Source organism: Molossus molossus, unplaced genomic scaffold (genome assembly GCF_014108415.1).
Source record: "Molossus molossus isolate mMolMol1 unplaced genomic scaffold, mMolMol1.p scaffold_m16_p_8, whole genome shotgun sequence".
NCBI classification, from domain to species: domain Eukaryota; kingdom Metazoa; phylum Chordata; class Mammalia; order Chiroptera; family Molossidae; genus Molossus; species Molossus molossus.
In genome coordinates, this window is record NW_023425402.1 from 99,162,039 (window position 1) to 99,184,453 (window position 22,415).

The 22,415-nt window shown below is 45.7% G+C and overlaps 1 protein-coding gene across 1 annotated transcript; it reads left to right on the forward strand.

The window, feature by feature from the left end:
* Positions 1 to 2,359: 2,359 nt before the first annotated feature.
* On the forward strand, positions 2,360 to 13,067 carry LOC118620786 (UL16-binding protein 6-like). The gene is made up of 5 exons (XM_036247782.1): positions 2,360 to 2,451; positions 3,920 to 4,014; positions 7,585 to 7,770; positions 12,224 to 12,478; positions 12,694 to 13,067. Exons 1-5 carry the CDS (start codon positions 2,360 to 2,362, stop codon positions 13,065 to 13,067), a joined length of 1,002 nt encoding a protein of 333 aa, XP_036103675.1.
* Positions 13,068 to 22,415: the final 9,348 nt, after the last annotated feature.

Consider the following 22,415-nt stretch of genomic DNA (forward strand, 5'->3'; position numbering starts at 1 on the left):
GGTTTTTATTATTTCCAGTGATAGAGGGGCTGACCCGAACAATCCAGGTCAAATATTGAAATTACATGAGCCCATCCCATTTAAGATATTAAAAGATCTCAAATCTCCTTGTACTATGTATGGGCCCACAGCTCTTTTCTGCTCAGTTTATTAGAATGTTGCTAGTGAAGCCTTAGTCCAGGTGATTGGCAAACATTAGCCAAAGCTTTCCTTACACCAGGGGGGACTATCTGATGTGGAAGAATAACTGGATGGAGATTAGCAGTGAGCAGGCCATATGGAATCAAAAGCATAAAGTACCCATTTCTTTGGAAACGCTCACGGGCGCAGGGAAATATCAGGCTCTTGGAGATCAGCTAGGGTTTTCTCTGCAGGCGTATCAGCAGATTAATATTTGTGCTTTGACGGCTTGGAAAGAGCTCCCAACGAAAGGGGAGAATTTGCTTGATCTTACATCCATCAGACAAGGACCTGAAGAGCCATACCCAAATGCAGATTTTGTAGCTGGGTTGCTACAGGCAGACGACAGAGTAATAAGTGATTCAGAGACTGGCACATGGACAGTTAAACAGTTTGCCTATGAGAAACAGTGGGTTTAATCTTGGGAAGGAGTAGTCTCACTATGGAAATGTTCCAAGTGTTGCCTGGAGTTACTGATTCTGATTATTTGGGGGAAATCAAAGTTATGGCCCAAACCACTAATACTATTGTACAAGTTTTCCCTGAAACTAGGACGGCACAGATTGTGATTCTGCCGCATCAGGCGTCTGGGAAAGTGCTAAGGTGCTATCAAAGGAACCGCGGGGAGAGGGAGGATTGGACTCCACAGAGGAGGCTTTTGGGTGCAGTTAATCACCCAAAGTCCCCAGGAACAGAGCTCAGTTTGAATGGAAAGAAAGCTAAAGGTATATTAGATACAGGAACAGATGTTCCTGGGACCGATTTACAAGGAACAGGACAGGTTTCTAGGCCCCAACAAAGTGCACAGTTTACCAAATTTGAAGATTCTGAGGGCAATGCAGGATTTTTTAAATCCTATATTTTAGATCATTTGCCTGTTAATCTATAGGGACTGGACCCCATCCTTCCATCCCCTCAGAGGAGGCAAAAGTCCCCTAGGAGCCCAGGCCTTCCCCCCACCCTACCCCCCAACAAAACCAGCTGCAGGAGATGCACCAAGAAGAGGAAAAGGGGAAGCTGCAGGGATGAGGAGTCCCTGCAGGTGGGCTGCTATGCACATAGCATGGTATGCCCCGCCATGGGTTGGGACCAGGGTCTGGTGCAGAGATCCCCTTGTCCTGGGAAAAGGGGACATCAGGCCAGTGTGCAGGCTCTCACCCAGAGGCTGGAGGGGCCACAGGGTTCCCCGGGGAGAGCTGTCGGGCCCTGCAAGGGGCTCCTTCCTTAGGTGCCAGCCCAGGCAGCTCGGGGTTTGGCGGCAGTGAGTGCAACAAGGCAGGTTTCCTGCGGCACTGTTAACTTTGGGGAGTTTTAGGGAGTTGGGCCTGGCTCCAAATGTGCTTAGAGAATTGAAAAAAAAAACCACTCTGCCCCGGGTAACATGTGCGCTAGGAGGACGCTTTCCTTTCCTGTGTCCTTTGAAAACCTGGAGTCAGAGGAAATCTTCCCATCCCTCTGCCCGCTGTGGGACCCAAATACTGTGGGAGGAGGGCTTCCTTGGACACTTTTCACCCTGTTCTCCTCTTAGGCTTAAAGGCCCAATTGTTTGAGATATCTCAAAGGTATATGATAAAGTGACACCCCTGGGGAAAACAAGATAAAAGAATGGCAAAGGTAGTAAAGGCAGCCTTAAGGGAAACAGGGCCCCTGGAGAGGGATCACCCTAGGAAGGGAAGCATGAGGAAGGGTCAGGATGGCAGGCCTAGGTCCCAGTTAGGGATAGGAAAGACAAGGGCAAAGCCGGGTGTGTAGGAACAAAGTAAAAAGCCTTCTTTAACTTAAAAAATTGACAGGGCCAAGGCTCCTTCCAACTGAGCCCTCGGGAACCAAGAATAACAAGACAACAGGGGACAAACTGGTTAGTTTCCTGGTGGATACTGGTGCAGCGGACTCAGTCCTGACCGGGCCAAAGGGCCCCTAACCTATCCCTGGACTTAGACGAGGACTACAGACTCTAGGAAAAATACTATGTCTCTGTTTCTGGTCATGCTGGTGTGCTCATACCCCCTGCTCAGACATGAACTTCTCCATTGATTCCTCAATTCCTGGCCACTGCCACTCAGGGCCAGCCCCACATCAAGTTTCACAAAATGTTGACTATCAATCCTTCAGCCTGTCTCCAGATGATGACCCGGAGTAACCTCTACAGGACTACCTGGAGGAAATCGACATAGTGCAGATGGCCCACTCAGACCTCAAGGATGTCCCACCGCCATCAGCAGATGAGGTATTGTTCACAGACGGGAGCAGCTATGTGCAGGAAGCAATCAGGTATGCTGGGGCAGCAGTAGTAACTCAGGACCATGTCGTCTGGTCACAGTTCTTGAATAGGAAGTCTTCAGCCCAAAGGGCTGAACTCATAGCCCTAACCCAGGCTCTCCGATGGGGCAAGGGAAATCTGCTGCAGATCAGAAAGATTGGGGGGCAGCCCTAAAACCAGTGGGGACTCACCAGGTGCACTAGGTTAGAAAATGACCTAGCCAAGGAGAAACAAGTCATAAAGGAAATCAATGGATAATGGACACTGCCTGATGGGAGGTTGTTAGTCCCAGAGGCTCTGGGTCGGATTTTAGTCAACCAGCTGCACCAGTCCACCTACTTAGGTCAAACCAAGCTTACTGAACTCCTGAGAGGCAGGCAATGTCCAGTAGGGTCACAGGGAAAGGGAGAAGGCAGAGGGAAGCAGGAATGTGTGCATCTAAATAAAGAGAAAGAGAAGAAAACCTGGAGAATGTGCAAACTGCAGATAGCTTGAGCAAGCTCTCAGGTTAATGTCAGGGGAAGGACTAGAAAGTCACAGAGGGTCTATGCAAGTTAAAGAAGGATTATATAGAAGAAAGACATGAAAAGAAAATATTGTACAGAGGAAATAAATAATAATAATAATGATAATAATAATACTAATAAAAAGAACATACATATTACAGAAAGACAGGACATTCAAAAAATACTCAAGACAAAAAATTGGACACTGAGTGAAAGAGGGAAAGCTTGTCCCTGGAAGTAGAATAACAGTCTGGGATGTAATAAAGGGAGTAACAGGTTTAGGCTACTCCTGACCCTTGGATCAGACAACAGCCCCGCCTTCATAGCACAGATATCACAGGATATCTCTAAGGGGTTAAGTATAAATTGGAAACTCAGTTGTGCTTACCGCCCACAGAGTTCCAGGCAAGTAGAGCTCATGAACAGGACTTTAAAGGAAACCTTAACCAAATTTACTTTAGAGACTGGTGAAAACTGAACTACTCTCATCCCCCTCGCCCTCTTACAGTTCTTGCAGGTTCTGCAGTCGGCCCAGAAAGTTGTCCATAAACACATCTGTGACGCCCTGCCTGTGCCCACCTTGTGCATCCTTTCCAGCCCGGGAACTCGGTGTGGGTAAAGGAGTTCACCACCCAGGGACTGACTCCAGCCTGAAAGGGACTATACACTGTCATCCTATGTGTACCAACGTCTGGCAAGGTCAACGACATCCCGGTCTGACTGCAACCACTCCTGGCTGAAGGCAGAAAAAGCAGAATGGACCGTCCAGGCCTCTCCAGATCCCTTAAAAATGAGACTCTTGCATTTATCGGGACTCTAATTTTTCTGGTTATGACTGTACGAGGAATCCTTATAGATCTGGGCCCCAGTGGAACTGGGAACTTAAAAATGGGATATTGGGTCTTAAGAACTGTCACCACAAAGGGGACAGAAAAACCTGTTTTCAGTCTCGACTTATGTGACCTCATGACAGGCACCATAGCACAGATGGTATTACTGAAGATTGGTGTCATATAGAAGGGTCCCTGGGGTTACGGGACAGCTACGGGGGAATGGGGACTACAAGGGGTAGGAATCTATATATGCCCAGGGAGCGGTACAGTCACCACAAGTTGCCTGAATGCAAATGAATACTTTTGTCCATCTCGGGGTTGTGAAACCATGTTTTCTACTAAGAGCTATATAAGAAGCTGGTGCCCTCATATAATTTTAGAAGGTTAATGAAGCTCAAGAGTTTCCTTATAGGAAAATCTAACCCTATTCAGATTAATGTCTAATGTCATTAGTCAGCTAGGCCTTTCTTGGGCCACAGGAAGGACATAGAGGCTGACTGCTGGTTATGCCTAAATTTAAGGCCACTTATTATATACGGCTAGTCTCTTCGAGCCAATTTCCCAACCCCAAATGCTGACAACAATATATATGGGACCAACCCAAGTTAACTTTGGGGGACGTCTAGGGGCAAGGGACTTGCATTCTCCCACCTAAGTATAACCTCCAGCAATACAAAACAGAGGAGGTTTAGATCTCCTTCTCCTCCTCAAGCAGGGAGGGCTCTGTGTGGCACTGGGCAAAGCCTGCTGTTTCTATGCCAACAACTCCAGGGTTATACAAGAAAGCTTATCTTTAGGAGAAATAAGGGAACAGAAAAAAGAAGATGGGGATCTGAAAATTGGTTTCAACCGATGTTTAACTGGTCTCCATGGCTAACAACTTTGCTATCTGCCATCACCGGTCCTCCAGCCATATTGTGCTCACTTCTAGCCTTGGGGCCATACATAATGAACGACCTCATGAAAACTATACAGAGGATAATAATAAATTCTGTAAAACTCCTTGCAGTTAAGGGACAATATAGCCCTGTCCCAGAGAAGGAGGGGGAGTTAATTATTTGACTCATATATATCAAACCAGTGGGGAATAAACTGGGCTATTTTAAAAAATCAAACTCCATTCTGATCAGTTATTCCTGCACATAAACACCTGAGCAGTTTTCTAAAAAACCTGGGACTGACACCCAGAGGAACCATAAAGATAAGGGTTAATGATGGCCTTGGGGAACTTGAAGGGACCATAAAAACAAAAGAGATTAATGATTGCCCTAACCCCTGCTACCGAACCCCCTCGGGAGAAGTCTGTATCAGCCCTGATGCCAATGAAGTGGAACCAGGAGGAATGTAAGTTTTTTCTTTGAATGTAGCTCTTTCTATTTTTTTAATGTAGTTTTTTTTTTTTTTTTCCCTGTATTTTGTTCCTATATAAGCAAAGAACAAAGGAAGCTTGGGGCTGGGATTGGGGAGATCCCCCCAGCCCGCCAGTGTAATAAAGTGCTCCTGTACAATTCGGCTGTGCGTCTCTGGTTCTCGCTGACACCTTACAACAAAATCATGTAGTAATCTTCATTTTCTGACTTTTTTAGGAATTACAAAAATGGGAGTGTTCCAGGGACTGACTGAACGTTCTATATGACCTGCTTCTAATTGCTCTTTCACTAATCTGTTTGCATATAACAATTTTTCCCCTTTTAAGGGCCACTGATCAACCCATACTGGTTCTGTTGTTTTCTAGGCCAGTGAAAGGAGGGAAATTTTACCAGTGACCCCTAGCCATTCCCCATTGAGAGAGAAGATCCCTTCCCCACAAATTTAGGGGATACTCCATGACGTAAGGTTGAATTCATCCTTTTTGTCCATCTGGGCCTGTACAGGAAAGGGAGCCAGTACTTTGTTGAGGAACTTGAGTTCCTCCCACTTCGGTAATTAATAGGGGTACCGGGCTTTAGGCCATTCCTTAGGTTATTCCCATATTGTTACAATAGAAATGTCTGCCCCTGCATCCACCAATCCTGAAAATAGTCACCCTTGTATATCAGTGGAGAGCAAGGGCTTTCTGGTGTCAATAGCCAGAGTCCAGAGAACATCACACTGACCAGTGCTCCCAAACCCTGCATTCCCTTTTATTGTGGAGGTGGCTCCAGGAATCCAGTAGGGTAACAAAAGAAGTTGAGCTGTTCGGGTTCCCAGTGTTAATACATGAAAGCCCACAGCCTTAAGCATTACTTTAATTTCTCCTTCAAAATCTGAGTCAGTTACCCCTGGCATCACTTGTATTCCTTTCATTGTTAAACTAGACCTTCCAATCACTAAACCTACTTTCACTAAACTCTGGCAAGGGGCCATACACTCCTGTAGGAACTAAAGAAACCTCATCAGACTCCTTAAGGGTTAATTCTGTGGTGGTGATAAGATCCAGGCTGGCCCTTCCTGCCTTGGAGGCTCTGAGGTCTCCAACCCTTCCTCTGAACTTCCACAAGGCTAATTGGGCTAGTGCCCTCCAATCCCAGGGAGTCATCAGTTAACTACCAGGTATTCCCTCAGACATTCCTATAGTAAAGGAATTTTGCCAACCGTTCTCCTTTATGCTTTGCCTGAATTCTTTAAAAACCTGACAGGCAAACATTCGTGCACAGGTGGTTGGCCTGGCTGTATTACAGCTGGAAAGTCGCCCGCTTTCCTGGCCTCTTTAATACAGCCCTCCATTGCTGGGCGTGCAGCTAAGAAATCCTCCACAAAAAGTGGAGGAGGGGTAAGGGAACTTTTCTCTTTTGGCAACCATGGGGGAGGGGGAGCCATGGGCTCTGGAGTATCCTCCCAAGGGGAGGTTGGAGCCGCAGCGCTGCTGGGACTGATCTCCTGAGTCAGCTGCTGCAATGCTGTAAATACCGGTCGCCATAAAAAAAGTGTGAGGTGGAAATGTTAACCCTGAATCTTTGCGCATCCTAAAAGTTAACCTACTCTGAACCACATGTCAGAATTCAATGTATCCTCCTTAGCGGATGGGCAGAACTCAGAAACCGCAAGAGCTTCCGCTCCCATGCTGAGCACTGAGCCCTTTCAGCAGCTGTAAGACTCAAGCACAAAGTCGCTGATCTTTAGGAAATCCCGACCCCATGCTGCTTACCGGAAACCCCTCAGACCCTAGATGTGCTGGCAGCTGTCCCAAGCCGGCGGGCAGGCTCCAGAATACTTTTTCTCCAGGGACTGAAGTGTCCTTTGATCCCGGGCCTCAATCGCTCATTCGCTTTCGCGCACTGTTACCTTGCTGGTCGCATCCAATCAAATCTCGCCGCGGCTTCACCACTTGCTGTTCGCGTCAATCCCGCTGCTACTACTCGGGGATCGGGTCAGGGTCACCCCTTGCCTTCTCTTGGCCTGCAGGGATCATCAGTGCAACGCAATGAAACTACAAGCACACGCTGGTCTAAGGACTGCACCCATGCTGGCCGGCCTGCTCTTTTTTTTTTAATCCTCACCCGAGGACATTTTTCTATTTTTTGTTCAGATAGAGTGGGAAAAAGAGAGAGAGAAACATATATTTGAAAGGGACACATCGAGTGGCTGCCTCCCACACGACCCAGCCAGGGCCGGGGACAGACTGCAATCGCGTAGTGCCCTTAGCCCCGTAGCGGGAACCGACCCCGCGTCTCTCTGGACCACAGGTGGCGCTCTAACCGCTGAGCCAAACCGGCCAGGGCTGGGTGGGGCGCTCTTTAAGCTGGCACCTCTCTTGCTCCCGCTCACTCGACTGCCGGGACTTTTTCGCCTTGGTAGCCTCACCTCCATCTCTCTCCTTGTCAAGAAAAGGACTCAGGTCTCGGACACTGTCCCGGGCGCTCTGCCCGCGCAGCTGTCAGCTACGCAGGGCAGCTCCCATCGCAGCTGGTGATGGTGCGGACCTCGGGCTCCAGGTTCAGCCTCATCCTCCTGGTCCTGGCTCTGCTGCCAGACTGCCCCCGGGCAGCCGACTGTCCCTTGCTGCGTGGAGGTGAGTTCGGGAAAAAATCTTCAGTGGGGTGCTTGGGGAGACGGGGGAAGGGGAGGAAGGAGATGGGAGGGGGACAATAACCTCGCGGACAGGATCGGAGTGCGGGTGGCATTCCAGAGCCTTCCAGCCAGTGGCAACACTACCCCCTCCGCAGCCAGCCTGCTGTAGACTCAGGCTTGGTGTCCAGGGCGAGGGGTTGCTGCCTTCCGGGCAAGAAAGAGGTGGCTAAAGAGAATCGGTGATGCGGGGCAAGTGCGCCGGGGAGGAGAGAAGGAGAGAGGGAGCAACAAGGAGCTCTGCTGCACACTTGTCCCCCCAGACCACTCTCCTGCCTCAGGGCACTTCGTGCTTCTGGAGAACTGGGAGCCCCTGTGCCATGACGCTGGCGTTTCCTGGGGTAGCGATCCACAGACAGACAACCACCAGCCCCCACTCTTCTCACACGACTTTCCCACGCAAGCTCTCTATCATCTCCACTGCTCTCCACTCTCACAGTAGTTCATGGACCCTGCCGCCCCAGCCAGGCTCACTTTATTTCCATTTCCCCTAAGGAGTCACACGGCTCTCCAGCTTTGAACTCTCAGCCATCAGCCACAAAACCAGCCTAGTCCCATTCAGTACCATTTTCCTGGGAAGTCAGGGCTCCCCTCCCCAGCTCACCCAGTTTTATTATCCAGTTCTTCCAAGAACACCAGTGCCTCCAGAACTTTCCCATCTGTGAAGTGACCTTAATCATTTCCTTCACCAAGTAGCACCTTATCCCCCTTGCCCCAGGACCCAGGCAGCAAAAGCCTTTGCAGCTGGCCCACAGTACCTGGAGCAGGAAGGACAGGAAGCGCATTTTTCCAAAGTATAACCCTGCCAACGATGATGAGGAAGGGCACTGTCACTCCAGCTTTTCATCCCAAGCCCCCATTTCCCACCCTCTGAGGAAGCAGCAGTATAAGCAGGTCATAGATTTAGGCAGCAGTTGGCAAACTTTTTCTATAAATGGTAAACAGTAAATCTTTTTGGTATCTGTGTCTGTAAGCACTGGGCACCTTCATGTGTGTAGTGCAAAAGCAGCCAAAGACAACATGCAAACAATTTGGGGACCAGCCAGATGTGGCCATTGTCCTAGTTTGCTGACCCCAGATATAGGGTATGTAGGGAGTCCCATATGGGTGACCACTCCCCTAGGGAATCATCACCCAGGCTGCCTCTGCTGTGTGTTGAAGAGCCAGAACCATGCCCTGTCCTGTTGGTGGCTTCTGGGAGGACTGAATGAGAGGACCTTGGTCCCACAGGCAGGAGGCACTGTTCCCCTCCTTTCTGTAAACTGGATTCCTTGGTGGAAGGGGCCATGAGAGACACTGCATGAAGCCACAGGTGTGAGCTTAGGGTGGTGCTGGTACATTTCTGGTGTCAGGATTGGAGCCACCTGCTCATCAGTTCTCTGTAACCCTTCTCATCTCAGTGCCAGAAAAGCCAATTCTATCATATGAACACTCAGCCTACCTTAGCTAATGGTGCTCATGTTGGGCAACTGTGATATCCCATAGCCAGAGGCCTCATCTCCACCAGGCCCTCTTTAAATGGTGTGGATTTTCCTGCTGCAAGTGGCATGGCCTTTCTTCTGACCCTATGAGCTTGTGATATGAAGTTCCCATTAGGATGCCTGCAAATCCACATAGCACTTTTCCTAGCACAAATTCCTCTAGTATCCAAGATCCTGTGGGTCATAGGGTCGTAGTGGCAGGTCCAGCCACATTCATTCATTCATATATTTTTGTAGCTTCTTTCACACTAGAACAGCAGGGTTGAGTAGTTGTAAAGAGAACTGTGGCCTGTACAGACTAAACTATTTAGTAGCTAGCCATTTACAGAAAGTGTCCAGACAAGACTGTTATTCATTAAATGGCTATAGAATATGGATCGTACTCTTTCATCCTTTAGGGGCAAGGTTGGTACTGATCTCCATCATTTTATCCAGGTTCCTATACTGTTTTAACATTGTATTTCGAGAGAAGGGAAGACAGTTTGAGAATATTGTACTAAATTTCCCTACCGTGGTAGTCCTGAGCACACAAGTAATTCAGTAAGTAAAAAGATTTTCTATTCCTGTTACAAATCTGGGAAATGTGAAATGAACCTTGTGAGATCTATGGACCAATAACACCTCTGTGAGCAGGACCTGGGACAGGTGTTTGTTTGTTACCTGGCCCCATGCATCACTTTAGATCCCGATGGAAGATGTCAACTCATACACAAGATCTATTATGAATGTGAGTAGTCTGTGCTTCCAAGTGTACATTTATCTGAGTCACTGGTCAGATGGGTCTTTGGGGAAGGCCTGAAGGACGTCTGCATTTGCTTCAGGGTTGAAAGGTTGCTTCCCAATGCAGCTGGGCCTCTCCTTCTGGTAATGAATTCTGGGTCTGAGAAGGGTCCACACTGGAAATTGGGCAAAGGATCCAGGCTTTCAGCCTCCTGATCATCCATCCTTGTGTTTTGTCTTTGTTTGTTTTAATGGATTAAATTCAATAGTAAGGTTGGTTGTCCATCTATTTTGCCTCTAGGATCACCCTGTTCTGTGAGCCATAGTCATAACTCTGTCTTTGAGGCCCTGCTTCCTAATCATTCTGATGGTCCTACTTCCTTTGCTCCGGACATAGAGCTCTTGTACCTGTGATTTATTATTATTATTATTTTTTATTTTTTATCTTATTTTTTATTTTTTTCATATTTGTATTTTTAAACCTATCTTTATTGTTGAATGTATCACATATGTCCCCCCTGTTTCCCCCATTGACCCCTCCTCACCACTTTTACCCCCCTTATGCCTTCCCCACACTATTGTATTTTTTAAAATTTATTTTTGCTACAGATGTTTCTCCTTTTTTCCCCATTGACACCCTCCTCCCCATCCCCCCCACCCGGTCCCCAGCTTTGTTGTCCATGTCCATTGGTTATGCGTACATGCATATAAGTTCTGTGGTTTATCTCTTCCCTCCACTTCCCCCCTTCTGAGGGTTGTCAGTCTGTACCCTACTTTCACGTCTCTGGGTCTACCCTGTTCCTCAGACTGTTATGGTCATTATATTCCACAAATAAGTGAGATCATGTGATATTGGTCTTTCTCTGCTTAGCATGTGTCGCTTAGGATAATACTCTCCATGTTGTCTCAAAGGATAAGAGATCTTTTGTACAGCTGCATAATACTCCATTGCGTATATGTACCATAGTTCTTTTCTCCCTTTGTCTACTGATAGACACTTGGGCTGTTTCCAGACCTTAGCTATTATAAATAGTGCTGCTATGAACATAGGGGTACATATATTCTTTCTGATTTGTGTTTCAGGCTTCTTAGGGTATATTGCTAGATGTGGGATCACTGAGTCAAATGGAAATTCAATTTTTAATTTTTTTTTTTTTTTTAATCCTCACCCGAGGACATTTTTCCACTTTTTGTTCAGATAGAGTGGGAGGGGGAAAGAGAAGAGAGAGAGAGAGAAAGAGAAACATTGACGTGAAAGGGACACATCGAGTGGCTGCCACCCGCACGACCAACCAGGGCCGGGGACAAACCGCAACCGAGGTACATGCCCTTAGCGGGAACCGAACCTGGGTCTCTCCGGACCGCAGGCTGACGCTCTAACCGCTGAGCCAAACCGGCCAGGGCCAATTTTTAATTTTTTGAGGTAACACCATAGTGTTTACCATAGTGGCTGCACCAGTCTGCATTCCCACCAGCAGTGTACTAGAGTTCCCTTTTCTCCACACCCTCGCCAACACTTGCTGTTTGATGATTTGTTGATAGCGGCCATTCTGACAGGTGTAAGGTGATACCTCATTGTTGTTGATTTATTATTTCAACATTTTCTATCCCCATTACTACTGGAAGCCATTTTGGGGAACGCGGAGTCCCACCACCTTTCCTGACCATCAGCAAAGTCATCAGTGAGCTCTTAGAGAATTCTGTGCTCTTCTCATCCGTTCTTTCCTCAGCAGCTCAGTAAACCAGAGTTTAGTTCAGGCTTTCTCATGGAGCATGGTGGATTGCACACTGTGGTGCCTTTTCATATCATATCCCTCCTGGCATATTCACTTCTGTGAGCCACCTGATCCCTCCCTCTGCGACCTGCCCCAGAAGTTGTGGCTTTTCTGTCACATGCACTGGAGCCACGCCTTCCTCCAGGCTTGCAAGAGCCACCCTCGCAGCAGGTGCACCATCCCAGGGCTGTGCTGGAGCATGACCCACAGTCATAAACTCCCCTTCTCCAGCTGGGAGGCCTGTCCTCCTCCCCACCCCACTGTCATGCCGCTTCCTCAGGAGCAGCCCTGCATGCTCTGCATGTCCCCGCAGGGCACTGGCTAGTTTGCAGACCTTTCCTCCATAGACAGAGATGGGGGAGAGGTGATTATCGGCACTTTCCTTCCCACCACAACCTTCACCTGCATTTGTCCTTCACAGGTGCTATCTCTCTTGGCTATAAATTCACCATCACTCCTAGTGGACAACCGTGGTGTGAAATTCAAGGCCAGGCCAATGGAAACACGTTTTTTAGCTTTACCTGTGGTAGCAAGCAGGTCAAACTCATCAATATTCAGGAGACAAAGAGGAATGACACAGAGGCCTGGAATCAGCAGAGAGACACTCTGAAATATGTGATGGAAGAGCTAAAAAAGAAACTGCTTGAAGTTAGAGCAGAGAAGAGTGCAATTAGCAGTAAGTAAACAAGGCCCAGGGTAGAAGTAAACAGTGATATAGGGTTAAGGAACAATTGTGTTCTTCTCACCCAAGAGGCCCAGGAGCCATGGTAAGATACAAAAGATACAGAAGGGTCAGTACATTGGAGGCGGGCACAGGGCTGGACAATAGGTGGGGAAAAAGGATTTGTCAAGATTGTAAGCTGATCTCTTTTCCATGGGGGTTGGGGACAGATTCTCTCTTTCTACAGGGAAACATAAAATGCGAAGAATCCAGTGAAGATCGAATGGCATATAGTGACTTCGGATTAAATAAATACACATCTGTCCGCTTGAACTCTGACACTAGAAGCTGGATCGTGTTGAAGGATGAAGGCAGAATGTTAAAGGAGATATTGGCAAGTGACAGAGCTATGACCGATCTCCTTGTGAAGACCTCAGCTGGAGACTGTAGGATGTGGCTTAAACAAGTTTTGTGTCACCAGGATGGAGTTCTGAGCACTAAAGGTAACTCTGCACAAAGAATGAAGTCATGGTCTCTTGAATTGGCATCAACACTGTTTGTGTCTGTTCGTTGTGCGTGGTTTGAGAAAGTTATTCATGCATGATGGGATTTTTTGGAGAATCATGGCCATAGTTATGTTCTGCTACCCCTCCTTTTATTTCTCACCTCCTCACAACTCTTCCTCACTGCACATAACCGTGGACACTCACTGTGGATTCTTGTTGACCCACACATGAGGGCATCGTTTTGTTTTCAGACCTATTGCTGATACTGTTTCCTCTTCTCAGCATCACTTTTCTTGTTTGTCTCACTGGGTCTATGTCTGGAGATCCTTCAATACCACCTTGAATCAGCTCCTAGAGGACTTCTCTACCGCCTTCCTCTTGTGTCTCCTCCTCTTCTGTCATAGAAGGAATGACAGGGTATGTTGGAACCCTTGCTGCCCCCATTAGCTGTGTGAGCCACAAGGGGTCAGGGCTCTTCTCCTGTCTTTGTTCCAACCCAGGATCTGTCACAGTAGCTACCACATGTAGGGGGTAGAAACTGTCTGCATTGTAGGAGTACTTGGAGTAGCAGGGGCTGAGGAGGAGATCTCCTTAAATTGGGTTCTTCACACGATGTCCCGCTTGTGTTTCCATTGCAGGTGCACCAATCATGCCCCCGGCCACAGCTACACCAAGCACCGTCTCAGCTGCACCGGCCAAGACCACATCAACAACCATAGTTTACATTGTCTTAGGTGTGCTTGGTGTGCTCGTTTTGGATACGGCTTTCATCAGGTTTCATCATCTGTTACTATAAAAGGTACTGAGGGCATAACTGGGTGGGCAGTGAGGGGCAGGTGGCCTGAGTGTGGACAGAGAAAAGTAAATTTCCAGACCATCCCCTGTCCCCTCACTGAACTTTCTTCTCCTGGAACTTAGACCAGGAGACTAACACGTTATATCCCTTGATAGCAGTAACTTGGACAGGCTCAGCTGAGACCTGCTGTCTCTTCACTGTTAATGCCAGTGGGAAAGGGAGGGGCCCACCAAAGCTTAAGGTCTGTTGATGCTGAAGGGGTACAGTGATTTCAGTGCGGGCTCAGACTTCCTACTGGGAGAGTCTATGTGGGCCCAGTGGGTGGGGCCCGCAGGCTCACAGTGCATGGGCAGTACTCACACTCAGGTGAGAGCAGCATGGTGTCTCCATGTGAGATGTTCAGGGTCAGGGGAATAGCCAGGGGACTAAGAGAAGAGGGGCCTGGGTCTAACCCAAGAAAGAGGGGTCGAAGTCCTTTTAGCCCCTGTCGTCTCTCTGGGCCCGCTGGGGTCAGCGCAAAGCAATGAACTACAAGCACACATTGGTAGGAGTGAGAGGGAGCTTTGCAAGAGAGCAAATGCTCCAGATCTTTGGATGCAGCCCAATTTATTTGCGGAATGGTTGCCAAGTTACACGTGGATTTATGTAAATTATTTCCTTGAGATGGCATCTCTGCAAACCATATAGCCTAGCCTTGTCTCTCACTTTTTATGTTGGAAAGGGACTTTAAATCTAAAAAATAACAAACCCAGACATTCTTGAGTCATAGGACTCATTGGTCTACTGGAGGCAGTGGTCCAGCCATTTTCATGCAAACCTTATCTTAGTCACATGCAAACGAAGCATTTATATGCACCCAAGGCAGTCTTCCTGCCTTCCAGTCAAACCTGTCTGTCCACACACACTTTGATCCTAGGCTGGCCAGGTTGTGAGAATGCATATCACAAGGTTACAAAATGCACCTACCCTCATCCCCACAAGCCCCAACTCACAAGGCTGGAGTTCATGGCTGTGCTTTTATGGAAAGTTGTTTCAGTGACATTAGGTAAGGCAGCAGGCTAACTGTAGGGACTGTGCAGGACAAGGTCGAAGGAATTCAGTTCCCAATGAACCCCTGGGATTCCTGGCTGAGCCCTTGTGCAGTCAGCTGGCAGCCAGAATCCTGGTTTCTTCAGATCTGGATCCACTGAGTGGCCCCTGCCTCGGACAGAGGTGACTGGGGAGCTGAGTGGGGCTGAGCTGCTTGTGGAGTTGGATGCTGACCACTGACTGGAGCAGGGATGGATGGGGCAGGGCAGGGACAGTCACTCTCAGAGTGGTGTGCTGTGACCAGGGTGAGGAGGACAGGAGAGGGGAGGGGAAACAAGGATGTTTGTCTGAAACCCTCCCCAGTGCGAGAGGAACCGGGATGCAGGCCCCTGTCTTTGGACAGGGCTCCTCATGGGGGCTTTAGAATCAGGACTTCAATGCAGGGAACACAACAATTCATTTGCACTTTGAGTCCTGAGCCCCACCTCTCATTTGCAGGACTTGAGACTGACTGTCATGGTAAAGAAGGGGACGACCTAGGGTGGTAGTGAGAATTGATGGGAACTATGTGCATCTCAGCGAGGGTGGGGCTCTGATGTGATTGGGGTTCATAACCCCAGGGAAACTGATCCTAGATTTCCTCAGCTACTGCAACAAACACATGTTTCTTTTCTGATGGCAGAAGATGCTGCTCAAAGCTCCAGAGGATGTGGTCTAGTTCAGCACGTGTCCTTTCTGGTTGGCTGTCCTTCCTTGTCCAGCTGTTCACCTGCTGAGCTCCAGGAGCTGCAGTCCTTACAGCAAATGCAGAGACCTCCGGAAGATCCTGAGGACACGGCAGATGCTATACCCATGTCCTTTATTGCTTGAGGGACATGTCACTGCTGCACTTTACCAACATTTGGTTCTATTTTACCTTGGTGCCAGGTGTTGGAATTCTTGCACTTAGTCTTCCAACTACATGAACAAGAAATCGCACCAAAGAAAGCATTTTTTATCTTCTCCTTTGGTTGTGGACAATGAGATGATCTCTGCATCTGAACCTTGTTATTGCAAATGATACTGATGGTAAAACACCAAGTTAGAGTTAAGAACATGAATATCACCTCCCATTGAGTCTTCCTGACCCTCCTCAGACTATATTATCTCCTCCTGTGTCTCCTGACACCCAGGTCCGTAGTAAGACTATTGCACTTGGTGAGATGTGTTTGTACACTGTGTGCTCCACAGTGCATGTGGTCATTGGAAGTAAAATGTGTCTCTTTGTCACTTTTATACTACAAGGTGTAATACATCTATCTGTTGCTCAGTCATCTGTGACAAATTCAATTACCCTGGGGAGCCGGAGACTAGGGAGAGTTCTTCTGAAATTTGGGGCTCACTCCTTTGGACAAGTAGGTGTGGTCTTGTCTTCCCTGTCTCCAACGGTGCAATGCCACTCCCAACTGTTCATTGCTCTGATTACTGGGTCTATCCCCAGAGGTGAAACCGCAATCATATCTTTGTGGTTATGAGAGGGAAATGAGAGCCTTGTGGGTCCTAGTTCTGGGGAGATGTTAGTCTATCGTGAGGACTTGGAGAGCCCATGAACCATACCCTGTCATCTTAAATGACCTGCTCCACACATTCAAAATGTCTGGATCCTGTGTCCTTGTCCAGACTTGAGCCACTTCTCAAATCTGCCATTTATTACTAGAAAGAGAAGCCAAGGTCCAATGAGGACTCACCTCAAGTCAACAAATGCAAAGGTTCTGGTCTTTTCCAAAGGGCCACGTGGTCATGTGTGCCCTGGAAACAGATAATATCCAGGCATATTGGTATGTTGTGTTTCTATTCTCTCTTTCCTTCAAATATATATTAATCTTCACCTGAGGATGTGTTTATAGATTTCAGAGAGAGAGAAACATCAAAGTGAGAGAGAAACATCCATTGGTTGCCTCCTGTACACGCCCTGATCAGAGATCGAACCTGCAACCTAGGAATGTACCCTGACTGGGAATTGAACCCGCAACCTTTCAGTGTATGGGATGATGCTCCAACCAACTGCACCACACAGACAGAGTTTTTAAGACATTTTTTACTTTTCTTTTGACTTCTTCTTTGACCCACTGGTGGTTTGGAGTATGTCGTTTAATTTTTACATATTCATAGATTTTCCAGCTTTCCTTTTGTTGGTGATTGCTAGTTTTATACATTTGTTGCTGGAAAACTCGTGTGGTGTGATTTCAGTTTTCCTAAATTTGTTAAGACTTGTTTTGTGTCCTATCACATTGTCTATCCTGGACAATGATCTGTGTGTACTTTAGTAGTCATGTATTCTGCTTCTGTTGGATGGAGTTTTCTATAAATGTCTATTAGTTTCATTAATCACTACTGCATTGTTCAAGTTCACTTTTTCCTGTGGATTTCTGTCTGGATGATCTATCCATTGCTGAAAGTGTGGTATTCAAGTCTCCTAGTTTTTTTTTAATCCATCATGCTCAATTTATTATTTATTTATTTATTTATTTATTTATTTATTTATTTAATCCTCACCTGAGCACATGCTTAGAGAGAGGAAGAGAGAGAGAGAGAGAGAGAGAGAGAGAGAGAGAGAGAGAGAGAGAGAGAGAGATGTGTGAGAGAAACATCGATTGGTTGCCTTCTGTACATGCTTTGACTGGGGATCAAACCTGCAACCTTTCGGTGTATAGGGTGGTTGGGCAAGTCCCCCACTATTATTGTATTGTTGTCTATTTCTGCCTCCATATCTATTAGTATTTGCTAATATACTTAGGTTCTCTAATATGGTTTATACATACCCACAACTATAATAAGTTGTCTATGAATTGACCTCTTTATCATTATATAATGATTTTCTTTGTCTCATGTTACTGTTTTTGACTAAAATTTTATTTAGTGTGATATATGTACAGCTACCCTTGTTTCTTTTGTTTTGTTCTTGGTCGGACTATCTTCTTTCATCCCTTCACTCTGAGCCTATGAATGTCTTTAAAGCTGAAGTGAGTGTCTTGTGGGCAGCATATAGTTGGGTGTTTTAAAAAAAGTTGTATTCACCCAAAAAGGTGAAGGGATTAACAAATTAGTTGTTGGATTGAAGAACCTCAAAGGGAAGGAGGGAGAGGGGCTGGGAAGAGATAATCCAAAGAATTTACATGCATATATGCATCACAAATGGACACTGAGAATAGTGTGGGGAAAGTGTTGGGGGGGCCAATGGGGGGACATCGGTAATACATTCCAAATAAAGATAAATTTATTTTATTTTATTTTTTAAGTAGTAGGAAGGGAGAGAGGGGGAGGGGGAGGTTAAGGAGAGGGAGAGGGAACCAAATAAAGATAAGTTTAAAGAAAAGAAAAGAAAAAAAATATTTTATTCATCCAGCTACTCTGTGCCCTTTTTGGCCTTACATGGGTTTTGTATGTGCACATATCAGCAACAGGCATCCTTACCACTTTATGAGTGAAAAGGTCCACATTAGGTGGTGGGCCAGACCTCTAAGTGTTTCGGCTATCTCTAGCAGGCTTTCTTTCTCAGAGGAATTGGCAGAGGGGTCCAGGCCCTATACCCTTAACAACAGAACCTGTTAGGCAGGTAGAAGTGTCAAAGAGCCTACACTCAGATGACAAGAGAAAATCACTTGTAAACATTTAATGAACTTCCGTCCATGTGGCTTCAAGCTACTACAATGGCCCCCTCAACACCCTAAATCTTCTCCTCAGGTCTCCATTTGAAGAATTTGGTCTTCACAATGACAGGTTGCTTTGGGAGTTACCCTTCCCCAGAACTTGTGGTAGCCGGATTGCACCCCATCAGTGGTAGGAGCAGCTCCAGTCTTGTTTTTGGTAGCATTTACCCAAGTCTGCTCATTGACCAAGGGCCATGGTGTATCAAGGTTGACAGCTGAGCAGAAGTTCTGGTTTCTTTTTCTTTTTTTAAAAAATTTTTTCTTTTTCCTTTTTAATTGATTTTTTAGAGAGAGAGGAAGTATGAGGGAGAGAGAGATAGAAACATCAATGAGAGAGAACATCTATTAGCTGCCTCCTGAATGCCCCCAACTGGGGATTGGACCCACAACCTGGGCCTGTGTCCTGGCCAGGAATCAAACCAGCTAATAACAAATAGCTCTTATTTGGACTTCAATTCTCTAGTGGTCTTTCTTTGACTCTGTTGCACCACAACAATTTCATAGATAAAAGAGTCCATTTTTAGTGATAGCAACTTAACTTTATCTACAAAAGTTTCTTCCTTTTATTCTCCATTGTATTTTTTTGATGTCCTCATTTTGCTCTTAGATTGTGTATTTAACACATGGTAGCTATGATTACTTTAATAGTCTTCTTCTTTGAGTTTTACATGAAAGTTAAGGGGTTAACAAACCATCTTATTACAGACTTAGAGTTCTCTAAGTCTTATTGTATATTTACTTTCCCTGTGTGTTGTACATTTTCATGTTGGTCCTTATGTCTTTTTATTTCAGCTTGAAAAACTCCTTTGAGTGTCTCTGGCAAAGCACTTCTAGTGATGATCTCCCTCAGCTTTTGCTTGTCTAGGAGTCTTTTCTCCTTCATATCTGAAGGATAATGTCAGATTGGGTATTATTCCTGGTTGGCAACATTTTTCTTTCAACACTTTGAATAAGTAATTTCACTCTATCTTGGTCTTTATGATTTCTGCTGTTGTAAAGGCTGACAGCCCAGTGGGGGTTTCTTTGTACTTAATAATCTCTTTCTTTCTTTCTTTCTTTCTTTCTTTCTTTCTTTCTTTCTTTCTTTCTTTCTTTCTTTCTTTCTTTCTTTCTTTCTTGTAGCTGCTTTTAGAATTCTTTCTTTCCCTTGAATTCTGACAGTTCCATTGTGTCTTAGAGAAGATCTTTTTGCACTGAGATAACAGGATGATTTATGAACTTCGTGTATTTAAAGGTCCAGTTGTCTCCCCAGATTTGGGCTATTCTGAGCTATAATTTCTGTAAAAAAAACTTTCTGCTCCCTTCTTTCTTCTGGAACCCTGATTATTTTCATATTTCTCCTTTAGATAAAATCCCATTGATCACACAGGCTTTCTTCACGTTTTCCCTTTCTTTTTTTCTTTGTTCTCTGAGTTATTTCCAGTTTCCTGTCCCCTACTCACTGGTTCTCTTCCATTGGCCCTGCTCTCCTGCAGGTGTCTCTCCTGCACTCCCTGCCCCCATCCATTGAGTTCTTCAGCTCCAGGACTCTGTTTGGTTCTGTTATTTAAACCTTCACCTGAGGGTATCTTCCCATTGGTTTTTAGATAGAATGGAAGGGAGTGAGGGAGAGAAAGAGAGAGATACACATTGATGTAAGAGAAACACGTGGATTGTTTGCCTCCCACAGCACCCTGACCAGGGCTGGAAATCAAACCTGCAACCCTTCAGTCCATGGGCCGATGCTCTAACCGCTGAGCCTAACTGGCCAGGGATGTTCGTTTCTTTTTAAATACTTTCTATGTCTTTACTAAAAGCCAGATTTTGGTCATATATATATATTTTTGAGATTACATCAAATTATGTGTCTTCTTTTAGCTCATTGGATTTCTTTAAAACAGCAATTTTGAATTTTTTATTAGCTAGAATACAAAATTCCACGCTTTTGAGCTTGTTCTATGAATATTATTATTTTGTTTTGCAAAGCATATTTCCTTGTAGTTTTGAGTTGCTGCTTTTGCACATGAAGTACTAGACACCTCCTGAAATCTTTGCTAATTATCTTCAGATGGGGTATTCTGTTAGATGGCAGTGTTATTATTTGAGGTTTTCTCTGATTCTATATGGATACACATGTTCCACTCTTCTTGCCCTTTTATCGGCAGAATTCTGAAGCTTTTGTTTTCTGTTTTGCACCAGGCTGACTAATGGAAACTTCCCTTTGTTTTCCAGAAGGTGGTGCTGTAATTTTAGTTTGTGGTTTCTCCCTTGCTCTTGGATCAGGGCCTGTTTTCAGAGTGCAGTCTGTGTACTGGGGTTCGCCCACATCACCCACAGGAGCGCACACAAGGAGCCAGCTGTAGAGTTGGGGGAGGCGTGGCTTTAGCACTTGCAGTGTTGGGGTTGCTCACAGACCTGGTAGGGAGATCCTCAGCATGGTATCCCTGCTTGTGGCCAAGTGCAGTCACCAGGAATTACATTCTTTTTTTTTTTTTGAAAAGTAAATGTATTTTTGTGCTATATTTGATAGAGATGCATAAATGAGTTTGGATGAACAGCAGCCATTAGGCGAGTTAAAGCTTCATTCTTCAGAAGTATGCACAGTTGTACTACAATGTTCACAACTGGACAATTGTTTTCTGAAGGGGATAAAGAGAAATGGAAATTTTCTTTGAATAGCAGATTTATTTAACAAAGTTTTATAAGGTAGTTGAGAAAGGTGCTTATGGATATTGTAGATTTCTTTTTCATTTTTAATGTGTAATTTTAATCTGTGATGTATCTGTTGATACTGGCCCTAGGTGTGGATACAGGCTACCAAGTTTCTTGAGACCCACTGGAAGTTTCCCCACCCCGATGGAGTTTGCTCACCCAGGCAGGCTCCCTGGTTCTGAGCAATGTCTCCACGTGGCCCAAACTGCTGCCAGAGGAAAGCTGTGGTTGAAGTAGGGTGTTACCTGAGGCCTCAACACCTGTACATCAGGGTTCTGGGGCCTCATGTTGCAGGACGTTATCTCCACTTTTGTGCTTCTGGGCAAATGTTGTCTTGTGGATCTTGGATCCAAACACATAATAAACAATATATTTGAATTAATAGTTATTTGTTGTTATTTTTAAATTAATTAATTAATTTTTAAATTACAGATGTTCCCACTTTTCCCCCATTGACACCCTCCTCCTTCATCTCCCTACCCACCGTCACCACACTGTTGTCTGTGTCCATTGGTTATGCATATATGCATGTAAGTTCTTTGATTTATCTCTTCCTGACCTCCCACCCCCTTTCTTCTAAAGTTTGTCAGTCTGTTCTCTACTTCCATGTTTTTGGATCTATTTTGTTCATCAACTTATTTTGTTCATTATATTCCACAAATAAGTGAGATCATGTGATACTTGTCTTACTCTGATTGGCTTCTTTCCCTTAGCACAATATGCTCCAGGTCCTTCCATGTCATCTCAAAAGATAAGAGTACTTTCTTTCTTATAGCTGCATAGTATTCCATTGTGTATTTGTACTACAGCTTTTTTATACACTCATCTACTGATGGACACTTGGGCTGTTTCCAGATCTTAGCAATTGTAGATAATGCTGCCATGAACATAGGGATACATATATTCTTTCTGATTGGGGTTTCAGGCTTCTTAGGGTATATTCCTAAAGGTGGAATCACTGCGTCAAATGGCAGTTCCATTTTCAATTTTTTGAGGAAACACCATACTGTTTTCCATAGTGGCTGCACCAGTCTGCATTCCCACCAGCAGTGTACTAGAGTCCCCTTTTCTCCACACCCTCGCCAGCACTTGTTGCTTGATGATTTGTTGATGGCGGCCATTCTGGCAGGTGTGAGTTGATACCTCATTGTTGTTTTAATTTACATCTTTCTGATGATTAGTGATGAGCATTCTTACATATGTCTCTCGGCCATTTTTATGTCTTGTTTGGATAAGTGTCC

Bases quoted from the DNA above. Each gene is read 5' to 3' on its own strand.
- LOC118620786 (XM_036247782.1), top strand. From the start codon at position 2,360: ATGGCCCACTCAGACCTCAAGGATGTCCCACCGCCATCAGCAGATGAG. The intron at 4,015-7,584 runs GTAGGAATCTAT...CTCCTTGTCAAG, and splicing joins GGGAATGGGGACTACAAGGG to AAAAGGACTCAGGTCTCGGA. The intron at 12,479-12,693 runs GTAAGTAAACAA...GGTTGGGGACAG, and splicing joins AGAGAAGAGTGCAATTAGCA to ATTCTCTCTTTCTACAGGGA.